General features: G+C 41.8%; 2 protein-coding genes across 5 annotated transcripts in view; both read right to left on the bottom strand.

The window, feature by feature from the left end:
- The window catches only part of clip1b (CAP-GLY domain containing linker protein 1b), a 29,479-nt gene extending 19,004 nt beyond the window's left edge, over window positions 1-10,475 (bottom strand). The window contains exons 1-10 of one of the 4 annotated variants that reach the window (XM_030065604.1): window positions 10,414-10,475; window positions 6,847-7,047; window positions 5,502-5,915; window positions 5,252-5,385; window positions 4,969-5,093; window positions 4,589-4,790; window positions 4,088-4,285; window positions 3,262-3,365; window positions 2,993-3,053; window positions 661-765 (exon numbers count right to left, since the gene is read on the bottom strand). In XM_030065604.1, coding sequence (XP_029921464.1) covers window positions 661-765; window positions 2,993-3,053; window positions 3,262-3,365; window positions 4,088-4,285; window positions 4,589-4,790; window positions 4,969-5,093; window positions 5,252-5,385; window positions 5,502-5,915; window positions 6,847-6,934 — 1,431 coding nt within the window. In that variant the 5' untranslated portion in view covers window positions 6,935-7,047; window positions 10,414-10,475. Of the gene's footprint in view, window positions 1-660; window positions 766-2,992; window positions 3,054-3,261; window positions 3,366-4,087; window positions 4,286-4,588; window positions 4,791-4,968; window positions 5,094-5,251; window positions 5,386-5,501; window positions 5,916-6,846; window positions 7,048-10,354 lie in introns of all 4 variants that reach the window. The other 3 variants (XM_030065603.1, XM_030065605.1, XM_030065606.1) reach the window with 3 other exon arrangements.
- A 146-nt stretch (window positions 10,476-10,621) lies between these two features.
- On the bottom strand, window positions 10,622-12,848 carry LOC115369094 (hydroxycarboxylic acid receptor 3-like). The gene has a single exon (XM_030065608.1). It carries the CDS (start codon window positions 12,477-12,479, stop codon window positions 11,487-11,489), a length of 993 nt encoding a protein of 330 aa, XP_029921468.1. The 5' UTR covers window positions 12,480-12,848; the 3' UTR covers window positions 10,622-11,486.
- Window positions 12,849-13,037: the final 189 nt, after the last annotated feature.

Raw genomic sequence — 13,037 nt, 5'->3', positions numbered from 1 at the left:
CCCTTTTTGGCTACATGGCTGGAATCACAATTTGGCCCAAACCTGACAAACACATCTCTCACCGGAGGTCTGTTATGGTGGTGGCTCTTTTCTTACTGTCCTCTCCATTAACGTGGATTAATACCTGGGTGCTCAGGGTTTGTTAAGTCTAGTCCCAAAAAGACAGGGCAAGTAAGAGAAAGGTTCCTTTATAGATTTGACTGATCTACCCAAATCTCACTTATTCAAAGGTTCACTTACATGTTCCAAACCTCCTTGGACCGCAGGGGTCCCACAGTACTCCACTGATAAACAGGTAAGACTTGATTAAATGGAGGTTAGAAATCATCATGATCATCATGATCTGCCGCTCTGTCATACATATTGCTGATACATGCACACACACATGTGCACACACACACGTGCACACACACACCCGCACCCGCACACACACACACACTGCTCAGCATGATAGAATGGGGTGATAAGAAAAGCTCAAGGCCAGTGAGATATTAATATCCCTATGTCGAAGCGAATAGGCCATTAGGGGAGAAACTTGCATAATATATGCATGTAGTGATGCCTTCCATATATGCTGTACATCAGAATCATTATTAGACCTGCTGGGGAAAGTGTATCACCCGGTCCTACTGTGGGACCGGGACAGATTTCCAGCATTACCCTAGTGTCCTCTAAATCCCTCTGGAGTTTTTCAGCTTTGGTCTTTTCAAAGAGCAGGCTCTGCTCAAGCTCCTTTATGTGGGCATGCTCCAGTCTGGTCTGCGTCTGTTAGTAAGAGAGAGCAAGAGGAAGAGAAGGAAAACATACACCAATGCAACACTGACATGCCAGCTTTGTGCCACAGACAGAAGGAAGACAACAAGACATGGCTTACAAGAGAAGACCGGTAAGTAAGAAAACACTGATGGGTCCCGGTGTTTCGGTTATAAAAACTAGTGATGAGAATTAAGACCTTCATTTATATCAAACGGCTCTGAACAATGGACTAGTGATGGGAATTAGGACCAATATCTAATGACTCTTAAGTCATTTGCTCAGTCTGTTCTGGAGACTCTCAGGAGTGATTCAAGCTGATTTAGTCTGTTCTGGCATCCCTCAGACACTTCTCACCTGATAGGATATTGCAAGCAAAGACACCATTGTTCTTCTACTGACACTTGTTTGCTTCTACTCCAGTTGCCGGGGGATAAACATAGATGTAAGCCTTCAGACATCAGTTTCTCCAAAGAATGAAGAAGATGCAGACAACACGGGGAGCAGAGCAAGATGAGGGCATGTGAAAAGACTCAAGGCAAGGCAGGCACCAAGTTTTCAAGGACAGGCAGCTGGATGAAAAGGATGAAGTGAAAAATGGAATGTAAATGCTGCGAATGGGTGGAAAAATGTGGGACAGGACGAGTACATGAATTGAGCATGAATGAATAAATACTGCAGCAGGAAGGGAGACAGGTGTACGAACAAGATGATGATTTAATGATTTAAAGAAAGCAGGACACATAAAAAGCTTGGCTGCAATGATTGATTAAATCATCAGTTCATGATAACAAGGAAATGCATAGAGGTAATGCTAATTGGTGGCCAGTTATTTAGTATTTTTGAGTGGGATCATTTCGTTTAATAAACAACAACCCAAAAGAAATGTTGGGATTTAAAGAAAAAAAAAATCCAAACTGAGATTAATTCATGTACAGTAGGTTCTGAGGTCGACCGAATGATTGGATTGGCTGATTAGTGCTTGAATACATGACGGTAAACGGGGGATGTGAGCACTAGCGATGTGCTGTTGCACTGAAAATCAGTCAGATATCTGTTTTTCAATATCTTCTACAGAGACAGCTCCACATCACAGGATTTATAAGGAGAAGACAGCCACCGTCTAATTATATTTTTTATTTCACATTTAAGTGTTGGTGACATATTTCTGCATTCAACATTATACAAACTTTCAGTTATTCTCTCCTAAATCTAATAAATCTATATACGTCTAGCTATTAAAGCATAATCAGGCATTATTTTGGGCAAAGAACTGCCATTACACATTACTGCCTCATTTTAGGCTAAAATGTGGAATGTTCACCAAATGTGACAGTCCCACAATATGCAGTTATATCTTTTAATTCTGAGGAATTTTTTTTTATTAAGTATGTTAATAAATGAGAGTACCTTAAGATAGAGTTGTCTTGACAGTGGGGGTGTGCCACTGCATCCTACTGTGTTATTAGTTATAGTAAGCATAATCTCACAGTTGAATGTATTTTTAATTTGAATGGCAGTCCTAATGGCACACCACAGTTGCAAAGAGCTGCCCAAAATAATCTAAATAAAAGAGAATCATTTCTAAAAGAAAGCCGTGAAACATTCTTTTGATAATCATCTTTTACCTAAGCCTGTTATTTAGATAAGCTGAAGCATAACCAATAAATATTTCTTTCTCCATAAGTATTTTATCTACATTATTGCAACTTACTGTAACAGAGACTTTGTGCTGATGCAATACTAACGAGGAATGGACAATTCACAAGAGCCTATCACCAAATTGTCTATTGATTACGCTTATGTGGGATGACTTGTATAAGGAGGAGGCTATGTTACTCGCTCACTTGCTGCCTCAGGAATGCCATCTGAGACCAAAACGTTGCTGACAGAGCTTCTCTGAATAAATTGCCCATCCTCTTTAATTTTACGTATTTTTAATCTGGAAAAAAAAGTTACATTTGCAGATTTTTTTCTGCTCTAAAAATCTGGATCAGCCGTGAAAAAGCCAGTATCGGTCAACCTCTGTTTAACTCAGAGTTGGTCCGGAGAGGGTAGAAACAGAGATGAGGGGGAGAGAGTGAGAGAGACAGAGAGAGAGGGAGAAAGAAAGAGAGAGAGAGACAGAGAGAGAGACAAAGAGAGACACAGAGAAAAAGATCAATCCAGAAGAATGAGACTGAAAGTGAGAGAGAATGTGTGTTTGAACGAGAGTAGGACTATATAAACTACTGTTTACCTCCAGGTCTCCTTTGGTGATGCACGCCTCTTCTACACGAAACTGTAGATCCTCCACTTTCCTGCCAAAAGAGGATTGCAACCGTCTCACAGTTCTGTCTCTATGAAAATAACTGTATCTGTACATATGTGATGGAGCTGCACAGAAAACTGAAAGCCTAGTGTAACCATGTTAGTGGTGGTCCACAGTATCAGATAACGGGCTCCACCTCTGACTTTAACGGTGTCCATGTCCCATGTACACTCTACAGGCTAACAGAGAGCTCCCACCTCTTCTCCTCCTCCAGCTGGTTGAGCAGCTCCACCTTGTCTCGATCTGCTGCTTCCACCAGGGAACGCAACTGGTCCAACTTTGCCTCCATCTCAATGGCATACTAACACACACACACACACACACACACACACAAAATACAATTTCACATTACATTAATATAAATTAATAATACATTTTTGGCATGTTAAAACAAATAACGTAGTAGTTTTATTAGCAGCAACATGACAATAATAATTAATATGATACATAACATCATCATTACCAAAATTATTACGTAGACGACATTAGAAAACTTACATTACTTCTACTGTGAAGTACTAATTAAATACAATGCAATCTAAAAGGAAAAAAACAACACTAGTTCATCGTGGAGTGCCGTTATTCAGCAGTTCTACAAAGTGGTACCAATGAAGCCAATATTTTAAAAAGTCCCATTTCTAATGTGATTGTTGCAGTGCAATTTGCAACAGGCTGGGGACACATTTACAGTGAACACCACAGTATTCTAATAATGCGCTGAGAAAATGTAGCTCTTGCAGCATGAAGCTACTCGCCTCAGTGCTGCAGTCTGTCTACATAAAAGTACACTGATATACTGTTGAAAGAAAACCAGTTCATAAATTAAATGTATTGACTAAATGACTGTTCGAGCAGTTCTCACCTTTGTGGTGGAAATAAACATTAAAATATGTGAATGACAATTATTGGGTAGAAAAGGTAAGTGAGATTTGTGCCACACTGTATGTTTCTGATCTAATCTTACTTTAGCCTCTGCTCTTGTCTGATAGCAGCTGGTAATACTGATGTGTACAAGTTTCTGACCTGATCCTGTCCCTTTCTCAGCAGGGCCAGCTCCTGCTGCACCTCTCCTGCATGGCTAGTTGCTTTTGCAACCTCACATCGCTCCAGGTCCCTCTCGGCTAGCAGCTGCTCAATGTGCTGCTGCTTCTCCTTCAGAGCTTCCTGCAACGCTGTGGTCCCAGAAATCTTACGGGCGTACCGAGCGGATGTCTCTGTCAGCTGGATGGAAAACAGATACAGTTATATGGACATTTTACGCTTTAGGCATTTAGCTGATGCCATTTTCCAGAGCAAGTTAAGAGTGTGACATAGTAAAACAGCATTCACTTCCAAGATCACCAAAAATTACAATGGTTGCACCCTTAATCCTGTAATAATAATAGCCCTGTGATGACACAACAGTTTAAAAAAGGGAATATGACATAAGGAGACAGAAGATCGGGATGCAAGGAAAGTGAGTAGAGGGGAGAAATCATTCAGAAGGAAGATGGTAGTGTTGGAGGATAGCGCTCTGCGTCTTACCAGTCCTGCTCGGCTGGGTTTGCCGCTGATTGAGGAGGTGACAGAGCTGAGCGAGCTCATGGAGGAGGCACTGGGACTCCTCTTGAGGGTGGACCTCCTCCTGGAGCTCTTAGTCTTGGTGGGGGTGGTGCACGGGAAGCCAATACGTGTCACCTTGTGGACTGGCGCAAAAAGACCATACCTGGGCATGCACTGAAAGTATCTGAGAGGAAAATGGAAAGAGCAGTTTCACCATACAATCAGACCAAATCTCCACAGTATGAATATCTGTTGATTTTCTTTATAAGTGATGCAGAATTGTGTTAGAATGCATGTTTCCTACTTGCGATAAAAGTCACATGTTAAAATGTGACTTTTTATGTCTCACGTGCTTGCTTTACCTCGTCCCTGCAACAGCTCCATCATTCTTGCCGAGCGGTTCGTCCAGCTCCACTCCACACCACTCTCCTTTGGCAAAGTCCGTCTCTCCCAGAAACCGTACAACTCCTGCCTTGGTGCCCCCAACCTACACAAAAAGACAGAAAAAAAATAGAGACACAATGTATGTCAAGACAGCGTAATTATAAAGTCTGCTGCTCAAAAGTCAACTGTTGCAACTAAAGGGATGCTCCAAAGGCTATTTTGCCCAAAACACTGGAGTTTTCCTTTAAACTGGGCTCTTACCAGCACACGGTCTCCCAGCCTCAGCTCTCTTCTGTTCTTCTTCATTGAGTCTGTCTCTGAAAGGTTAGACAATGACTCGCTGGCTGTGAGCGCTCGATTTATTGTGCCACTTGTCTTTATGCCAGTGCCCTGAACTGAACCACAGATACAGTATTCATTGTGCTTACAAATGAAACAGGTACTGATCCTGGAAAATAACCTGGTTAGATCATGCTACACCACATCAGAATTTTTTTATGTCAATACTCACCTGCATTTTCACTGATAATTTTGCCCGTGTTACCAGTTGAGGTAGTGCCAGTAGGTGCAGACTCGCTTGGTGCGGGGGCTGCTTGTGCTGGACTGGCCTGCCCACCATTCACTTCTTTCTCTGGAAGTGCAGTCCTGGACAGTTTTGAAGGCCGTGTGAAAATCCCCCTCCCATCCTCGCACTGGAAGTACCTGACGCCTGCCACTGATCCATCGTTCTTCCCAATAGGCTCATCCAGCACAATGCCTGCCCACTGCCCAGGGGCAAACTGTGTGCCCCCGACAAACTGCACATAGCCAGGCTTGTTGCCGTTGACCCACACCCTCTCTCCTATCTGAAAGTCCCCGGCGCCATCCTGGGTTGGGGAGGTCACACTGCCAGGGGATTTCTCTGGAGGAAGTGGTTTTGGAGTGCCTGGAATCACAATCATGCTTTAGAGACACTATTCAGTCCTTCTGAAGATCATCTAACTCCAGTGCACTGCAACAACCAACATGGCATCTCTACCCCTGCATGTATGTATGTGTCATATAACCAGGATTTCTACACGTATTTGCCAAATAAACTCCCAAACCTTTCCATGATTCCATAATTGTAATGTACCTCCATTTAATTGAGACTGAGTAAGAACGGGTGACAGTAACACACAATAGACGACATCGGAGCTTCTTCACAAAAGTAATGATGGTTTAGACCAGTCACAGTTTTATCACTTACAGTTTTATTAACAAAACAACACTTAAATCTATATCTACATCTATATATCTATATGTATCTATGTCTATATCTGTATCTTTATCTATATATGAATGTAAAAAGTTTGTTTTCCTCGGTGGGTGATGTGAATAGATTTTGTGATGAGGCTCCAATGTAGCTGATTATTAATTGCTTTCACCTGTTCTTCTAAATCCTCCTTCACATGAAGATGCATTACAATAAATTGGTGCACACTTACTAAGGCACTGAAGCCAGAAAACATGCTCTGTTTGTTTAAAGAATTTGTCAAAGAAAATACTTGTGCAACTTTTAAAATGCAAAGTATCTAAGGGGACTTGCCACATATTATGACCACAATGGAGTAAATACAATAGAGGTGAAAGGGAAACCATCAAAAAATGGAAGAAGCAGTAGTTTCCTTTATGTTTCCTGTTAAAGACTGCCTGTGGTCAATGTGCAGACAAGCCAAATAATATTAGGTTGAACTGAGTGTGATCTTTGCTCATTACATGCTGACATAACATTATGAACACTAAAATTACTATAATAAAAACACTTAATTACTCATTGTGTTCTCCACAGTTATTGTAGCTCATCTATCATTTGTATAATTTCTTCTGGTTCTCACCAGAGGAGGGGGATGTCCTGGCTGGCACACCTGCTGGCCGGCCTATTTTGCTGGGAGGTTTGAGCCCACTGGGTTTGCTTGTACTCATGGCTCCTTGTCTGCCCCCGGCTGGGGACCTGTGGGGTGTCTGGCCTGATCAAGGTGGGGGACTAGGCCGTCCCCACCACCTAACAATGCCCCGACCAGAGTGGAACTGAAAACCTAAAAACAACAACAACAACAACAACAAAAAACAGTACACTGATTAAATCCAAATGAAAACGCACTACAGTAATCCTATAATCAGTTTTAGAAGGACATTATACAAGGTATCTGGGTTGGTACTATACTTAAGTCCACAATTTTAAGTCTTTGTAGGAATATTATCAGATTAAATAAAAAAGATCTCTCTGTTAAGCTATGTTATTTCTGGTATTACAGCAAGCCACAGTAGCAAACAGCTTCTAAGGCTGTGTTAGGAATTTAGACTAGGCTTACTGATTACTTTACAGACAGCTACTTAATTATTCATTATGTCCCTTACTTTGTGCTGATCGCCACAGAAATAGGTATCATTCAATCGGATACAATGCATTCAGAGAGATAATGAAACAACACTAAGAAGAGACCATTTTGCAAGGACAGAGCGATGTCACTTTATATTAAAGATGTCCTTTTTTCACACAACTCTCTGTACCTGCCAGTATCAGGCTAATGGAAAGTACTTTTCCCTCTTTAATAACTACACAGCTGGAAATAATCCATTTGTATGGGAGCACTCAGCTCAGGATTAGTGTTGTCTACCAAAATTTTCACTTCAGTACCAATGTCGGTCCAAGTACGGCAGAAAGAATAAATTAAATGAATACATTTAAAGTGCAATTAAATAAACTCATGAAATCAAAACATAGTAGTAGAGATACAATAAACCAACAAATAGGAATACCACCAAAGAAATCAACCATTGAGTATAATAATCAAGACAAGAAAACCCAAAATAAAAGTGTTGCATGTAAGACATTGTTTACATAACTGACAAAGTCTTTGATACATCTCCACATGATTTTAGAGGGGTTATTTATTTTGGGCATCAAAAAACAGAAAATAGGCTGTAGATATATATTCATGGTACTGATACCAGTATGAACACAGTAAATATCCAAACAATAGCGAGACCTAACTACAATAAATGCACATTGCTTACTCACAAACACTTACAGTATACAACACAGAGGGGACACTGTACACCAAAACAAAGCCACAGCAATGTCCCACACAAGAAAAGCAGAACTGCACTATAAAAGAAAAGCATGGGACAGACCGGGCTCTGAAGGCTATGACACGTTTTACTTTATACTACAAAAAGATTCAGTATTATTTAGGACAACTGACAATCCTGTTTAAACACCATCAGGAGGGAAATCAACAGGGTCGCTTGTGCAACATCTATACTGCATAATACAAAACAGAAAATTCAGGTACTTTTCAGTTCAAGAATGAAGACAGATTATCAAGAACTTATGCCCTACTACTGTGCTCTCTCTCTCTCTCTCTCTCGTAAATCACTGACTACATCTTCTGTCGACTGTCTGATTACACTTGCAAGTCTGTGGATGAAACAACTCCAGTGGGACTGACTGCCAACTGTGAGGAGTCCAAATACAGGACAGAAAAGATCACCTCACATCACAGTTTGCCAACAACGACCTGTGGATAAACTAGCCCAAAACTGTGCATATGAGGTAGGGCTGGGCAATATATCAATATTATTAATATAGTGACATATCATCTGGGATTTTGGATGTTGTAATATCATAATGTGGCATAAATGTTGTCTTGTTGTGGTTTTTAAGGCTGTGTTACAGTAAAGCAATGCATTTTCTGAACTTATTAATCTGTCCTAGCTGTTGTATTATTTGTCTCTACTTGCTTGGGCATCACATCCACCTACTAAACGTTAACAAAAATGTCACTGTGTAAACATTTTGTGGAAGCACCAATAGTCATCTCTACAATATTGAGGAAAGTGGTTAGGGTTAGTTAGTTAGGTAAAGTTTGCTTTTATCCATATTGCCCAGCCTGAATATGAAGACTCATCTTTGAAAAAATGTCCTTGCTCATGCCTCCCTGAAAATCAATGGCTAAACTCTTACATCAATCTATATCAATCTTGCCTCCAGTTTCTGCTGTTGGCAAAACCCTCAAATGGGAGGGCAAACCTTTTCTGCAGGTCAGTTCTTGCTGCTGCCGTACGGTGAGTGTCTCTCACCAAATTTTGTAAGTCAATAGTCAAAAGCATCTGTATGTACATCCTAAATTATTCTGCTTCCCCTCCTCCAACTTCAGTGTATTGTCCATACTGAAATGGCTGAAAACTATTATTATTATCACCATCACTGTCATCACAGTATACATTTGCAGGTTGTCAACTGTGACTAAAATATGCTCCGGTTCATAATTTATTTGACAGCCTTTCCCAGCAATGCACATTTTAATGATGCATACCACGATGTCCTGACATGATCAAGACTAGAAATAATAGCTGCCCTATGGATGTGTCTCAGAACACAATATCATCAAGGAAAAAAAAAACAAAAAAAAACAATGGCTTCTCTTCACCAACAAAAAGCCTTTATTTAGCTTCTACACCAATAAGGAGATGTTTACACACCAGCCACGCTAATGTGTTTTGTTTGAGCACCTTCATCATGGGTAGTGCGCCTTTAGGCTTCCCTGTTGGTATGCCATCCAAACAAAGGTGTATTTTGACAGAGGACTGTTTTCCCCTCGTGCACAAACGTTTGTTGTTCTAGTTAAAGTGTAATGATGACAAGATGGCAGGATAACAGCGATAATGCATCATCTAATGGCAGAATGCAACGACCAGGTAAAACGAGATGTCATGTCAGCTGAGGGTAGCTCACGGTAGCTCAGCTCTCTCTCTCTCTTTCTCTCCACCCCGCCCAGCTAGCACGGCCAGACCAAAACAACATGCACACCTACAGCTGTCAAAAATGAACATGTCGTGTCGTGAGCCTGGGAGCATCACAGAGGAGCACTGGTTTGACTCAAGCTTTACGTGAGACAAGCATTAGAAAAGCACAGTTTTCCGATATCGTCACAGATGCGCGTATTAGTTTACATTACAAATACATGGGAGTGTTGTGTCTGGGCTCACTCTTGCTGCAATAAGGAATCTCTGTAAGGATGTGACTTCACCATAACAGTTTTTTCCCCCTTAACGTAGTATAAATTTATTTTCATTATACTACCTTAAATGTGTCACGATGCGGTTAATCACAATGCTTTCCAAGTGTTCAAACTTCCCCTCCTTGCCGTATTTTTGTCTCCATTAGCCTGCAGCTCCCAGTCCCTGCTGGAATGCAATCCTGGCTGCGAGAGCTAGCTAGCTAGAGATTAGCGAGATAGCATTACTGAGGTTAACGGTGCGCAACTGGCGAGCTACTCACAGACTGTAAAAGCAAAACAAAGACACGCCCGCCTAAGAAAAGTTTCTGTGATGGCTTACTTGGTCTCTGTGGTTGAACGGCTCTCTGTAAATGATGCGGTGGAAAAAGTGCAGCATACCTTACAACAGTAGATTTGTCAAGCAGCTCTCTCTCCGCTGCCCAGCCCGACCAACTCTGACGTCACCTTGGAAACTTATGCTGCCTTCAGGTACTCCATACGATGTCCGGCACCGTAATTGTAATATGTCGCGCACTGAGCTGGTTTAAGATAATATGGGCTGCAGCACCATAATAATGAGGACAACATGTGAATCGGGTATGTAGAAATGTTTAATTAACCACTGGAACAGTTTGACAGTCACGGTTCAAACTAAGCGTGATTGCTGAAATGTTCAACAACAGCTAGATTGACAAACAATTCAGAATAATAAACCACATTGCTCTTACATGAAGTGTTGATAAAACTGCCATTCTCTCCGCCTTTTAAGTTAGCATCTCAGCAACTCGCCTATTACAGCAATTCACATTTTCCCAGTACTGTTTACAACGTTGTTATGGCGTTCATGTCCGTTTAAATCAAAATTGCCATATTTCCGACAGCACTTTAAGGCAACTGTCTGAGCCTCGCTGTGGCTGCGGCCAAAGCCTGGAGTCACTCTGCCAGTGACTGCACTTGTACCAACAGATTAAGTCTCTGATATCGATATATGCTGTGGATAGTACATGAAGTGAATAATTTAAATTATGTAAACTAACCAGCATTTGCAGGGAGAAAGGGATTCTCTCTCTCTCTCTCTCTCTCTCTATATATATGCACAGAGAGCAAAAGTAAGATAGATATGCATATTCATACACTTAGATATAATCTATTACAGTGGTCATATCTGAAGTGATACTCACAATTTCTTTTTTTCACAAACTATGCCATACACTAAGAATTTCATTTACAATTACTCACTGCTCATCTTTTTCTTTCTTTCTTTTTTTTTTTTTTTTTTTTTGTCTGTGTGGTGCTAATCCTTCATTCCATGATTTTCCACCTTTGATGAGAAACTATGATTTTGTAGAAATGATGCCTGCAACAGCCAGGCCTCTCATATTCACTGTGCATGAGTCAAAGTAGAATTAAGATTTGAGACAGATCATTAATCAGAGTAGAGAGTAGTAGGCAGGCCAAGACAACACCTGGCTTCATGTCCTTCTTGTTTCAATGGTGGAAACGCTGTTCCCATTTGATGCAACCTGTTCCTTTTCATCTTGCTTTCTCAACAGTTTGTTTAAGACTTTCTGGAAAGCACCACTAAAGACTGGGCTAGAAAAGTAGTACACAATAGGGTTGAGGACACTGTTGAAATATGTGAAACACACCGAGGTGTAGAATGCCAAGTTGGCCTCCCTGAAGTGCTTGCATTCGTTGTACCACGCCTTGAGGATCCACACAGCGACGCGTGAGACAGTGCTGGGGAAGAAACAAGTAATAAAGATCAAAGCCACGGCTAAAATAAACTTAACTGCCCGTTTGATTTTCCCCTGTTTGTCCACAGTCCTGACTCTCAGCTGCCATGTGATTCTGACCGTGCAAAAGGCAACAATTGCAGTGGGCAGGAAGAACTGAATGACATAGAAAGTGTTGTGCCAGGTGGAGAGGGGACTGAAGCCCATGCAGATGTTGAAACTCTCGCACTGTGTACGGTTGTTACGGTAGAAGAAATGGTCATCAGCGAGGAGGTATCCGGTGGCCAGAACGATCAGGCCCCACAGGCCGAGGGAGACCCACAGAGCGTAGCCCAGTCCCATGCGGTTGATGCGGTTAAGCGGGTGGACAATCTTGAAGTAACGATCAACAGCCACAGCAGTGAGGAAGAAGATCCCTGCTGCTCGGTTTGCTGCCAGCAGAAACAACAGGATCCGGCACGGGACATCGCCATAGAGCCAGTCCTTTCCACGCCTGTAGTAGTCAGCTCTGAAAGGCAGGCAGAAGAGTACGATGGAGTCTGCGACAGCCAGATGAGTCAGGTACACAGAGTTGGGCTTCCACTCATCCATGTGAAAGATGAACATCCACAGGGCCACAAAGTTCCCCGTCAGACCGAATATGAACTCCAGCACCAGGATCGGAGGCAGAACCTGGTCCAGGATGGGAGAGTCGAAGGCACAGCAGTTATGTGACTGAGAGACGTTCATTTTTTGAACCTGCAGTGAAGCATCGGTGAACCTAAGTGTATCTCTGCTGCTCTTAACAGTGTTAACAGATGTGCTGTACCAGCTGACCTCTATAGGAGGGGGAGTCAGTGTTTGCGCTCATGCAAACAATTCACGGGCAAACACATTCATATCATTACACACAAGTGGACTGAGTGTTGGTGCACTAAGTGTTATCTTTAGGGATGTGGAATTGACCCGGAGGACTGAGGATACATTTGTCTAGGGAGTGTGTCTTCATTATAAAACTATTATGCCCAGGAATAATTTTACTCATGGGTATCAAGTGGGATGCAAGGATCCCTGAAAAACAACTAACTTGTGGCCACACAAGTGACTCAGACACAGGTCATGGCTACAGTAATCCTTACTCTTGAACAAACAAATCCTTTTTAAATTATATGAAATATAAACATATGCCAATTCAAGAAGACGTAGGACTTCTGGGGTACAGGCAAATGAGATTGAAATTTATTAGCCTACAGTTTGCTTGAGTGAACATTTGGGAGGAATTCACATACCACACCTTTGGCAAATGAG

This window comes from Myripristis murdjan, chromosome 12, assembly GCF_902150065.1.
Source record: "Myripristis murdjan chromosome 12, fMyrMur1.1, whole genome shotgun sequence".
Taxonomy (NCBI): domain Eukaryota; kingdom Metazoa; phylum Chordata; class Actinopteri; order Holocentriformes; family Holocentridae; genus Myripristis; species Myripristis murdjan.
Note: the sequence above shows the minus strand (reverse complement) of the source record. Positions and strands in the feature narration are given on the sequence as shown.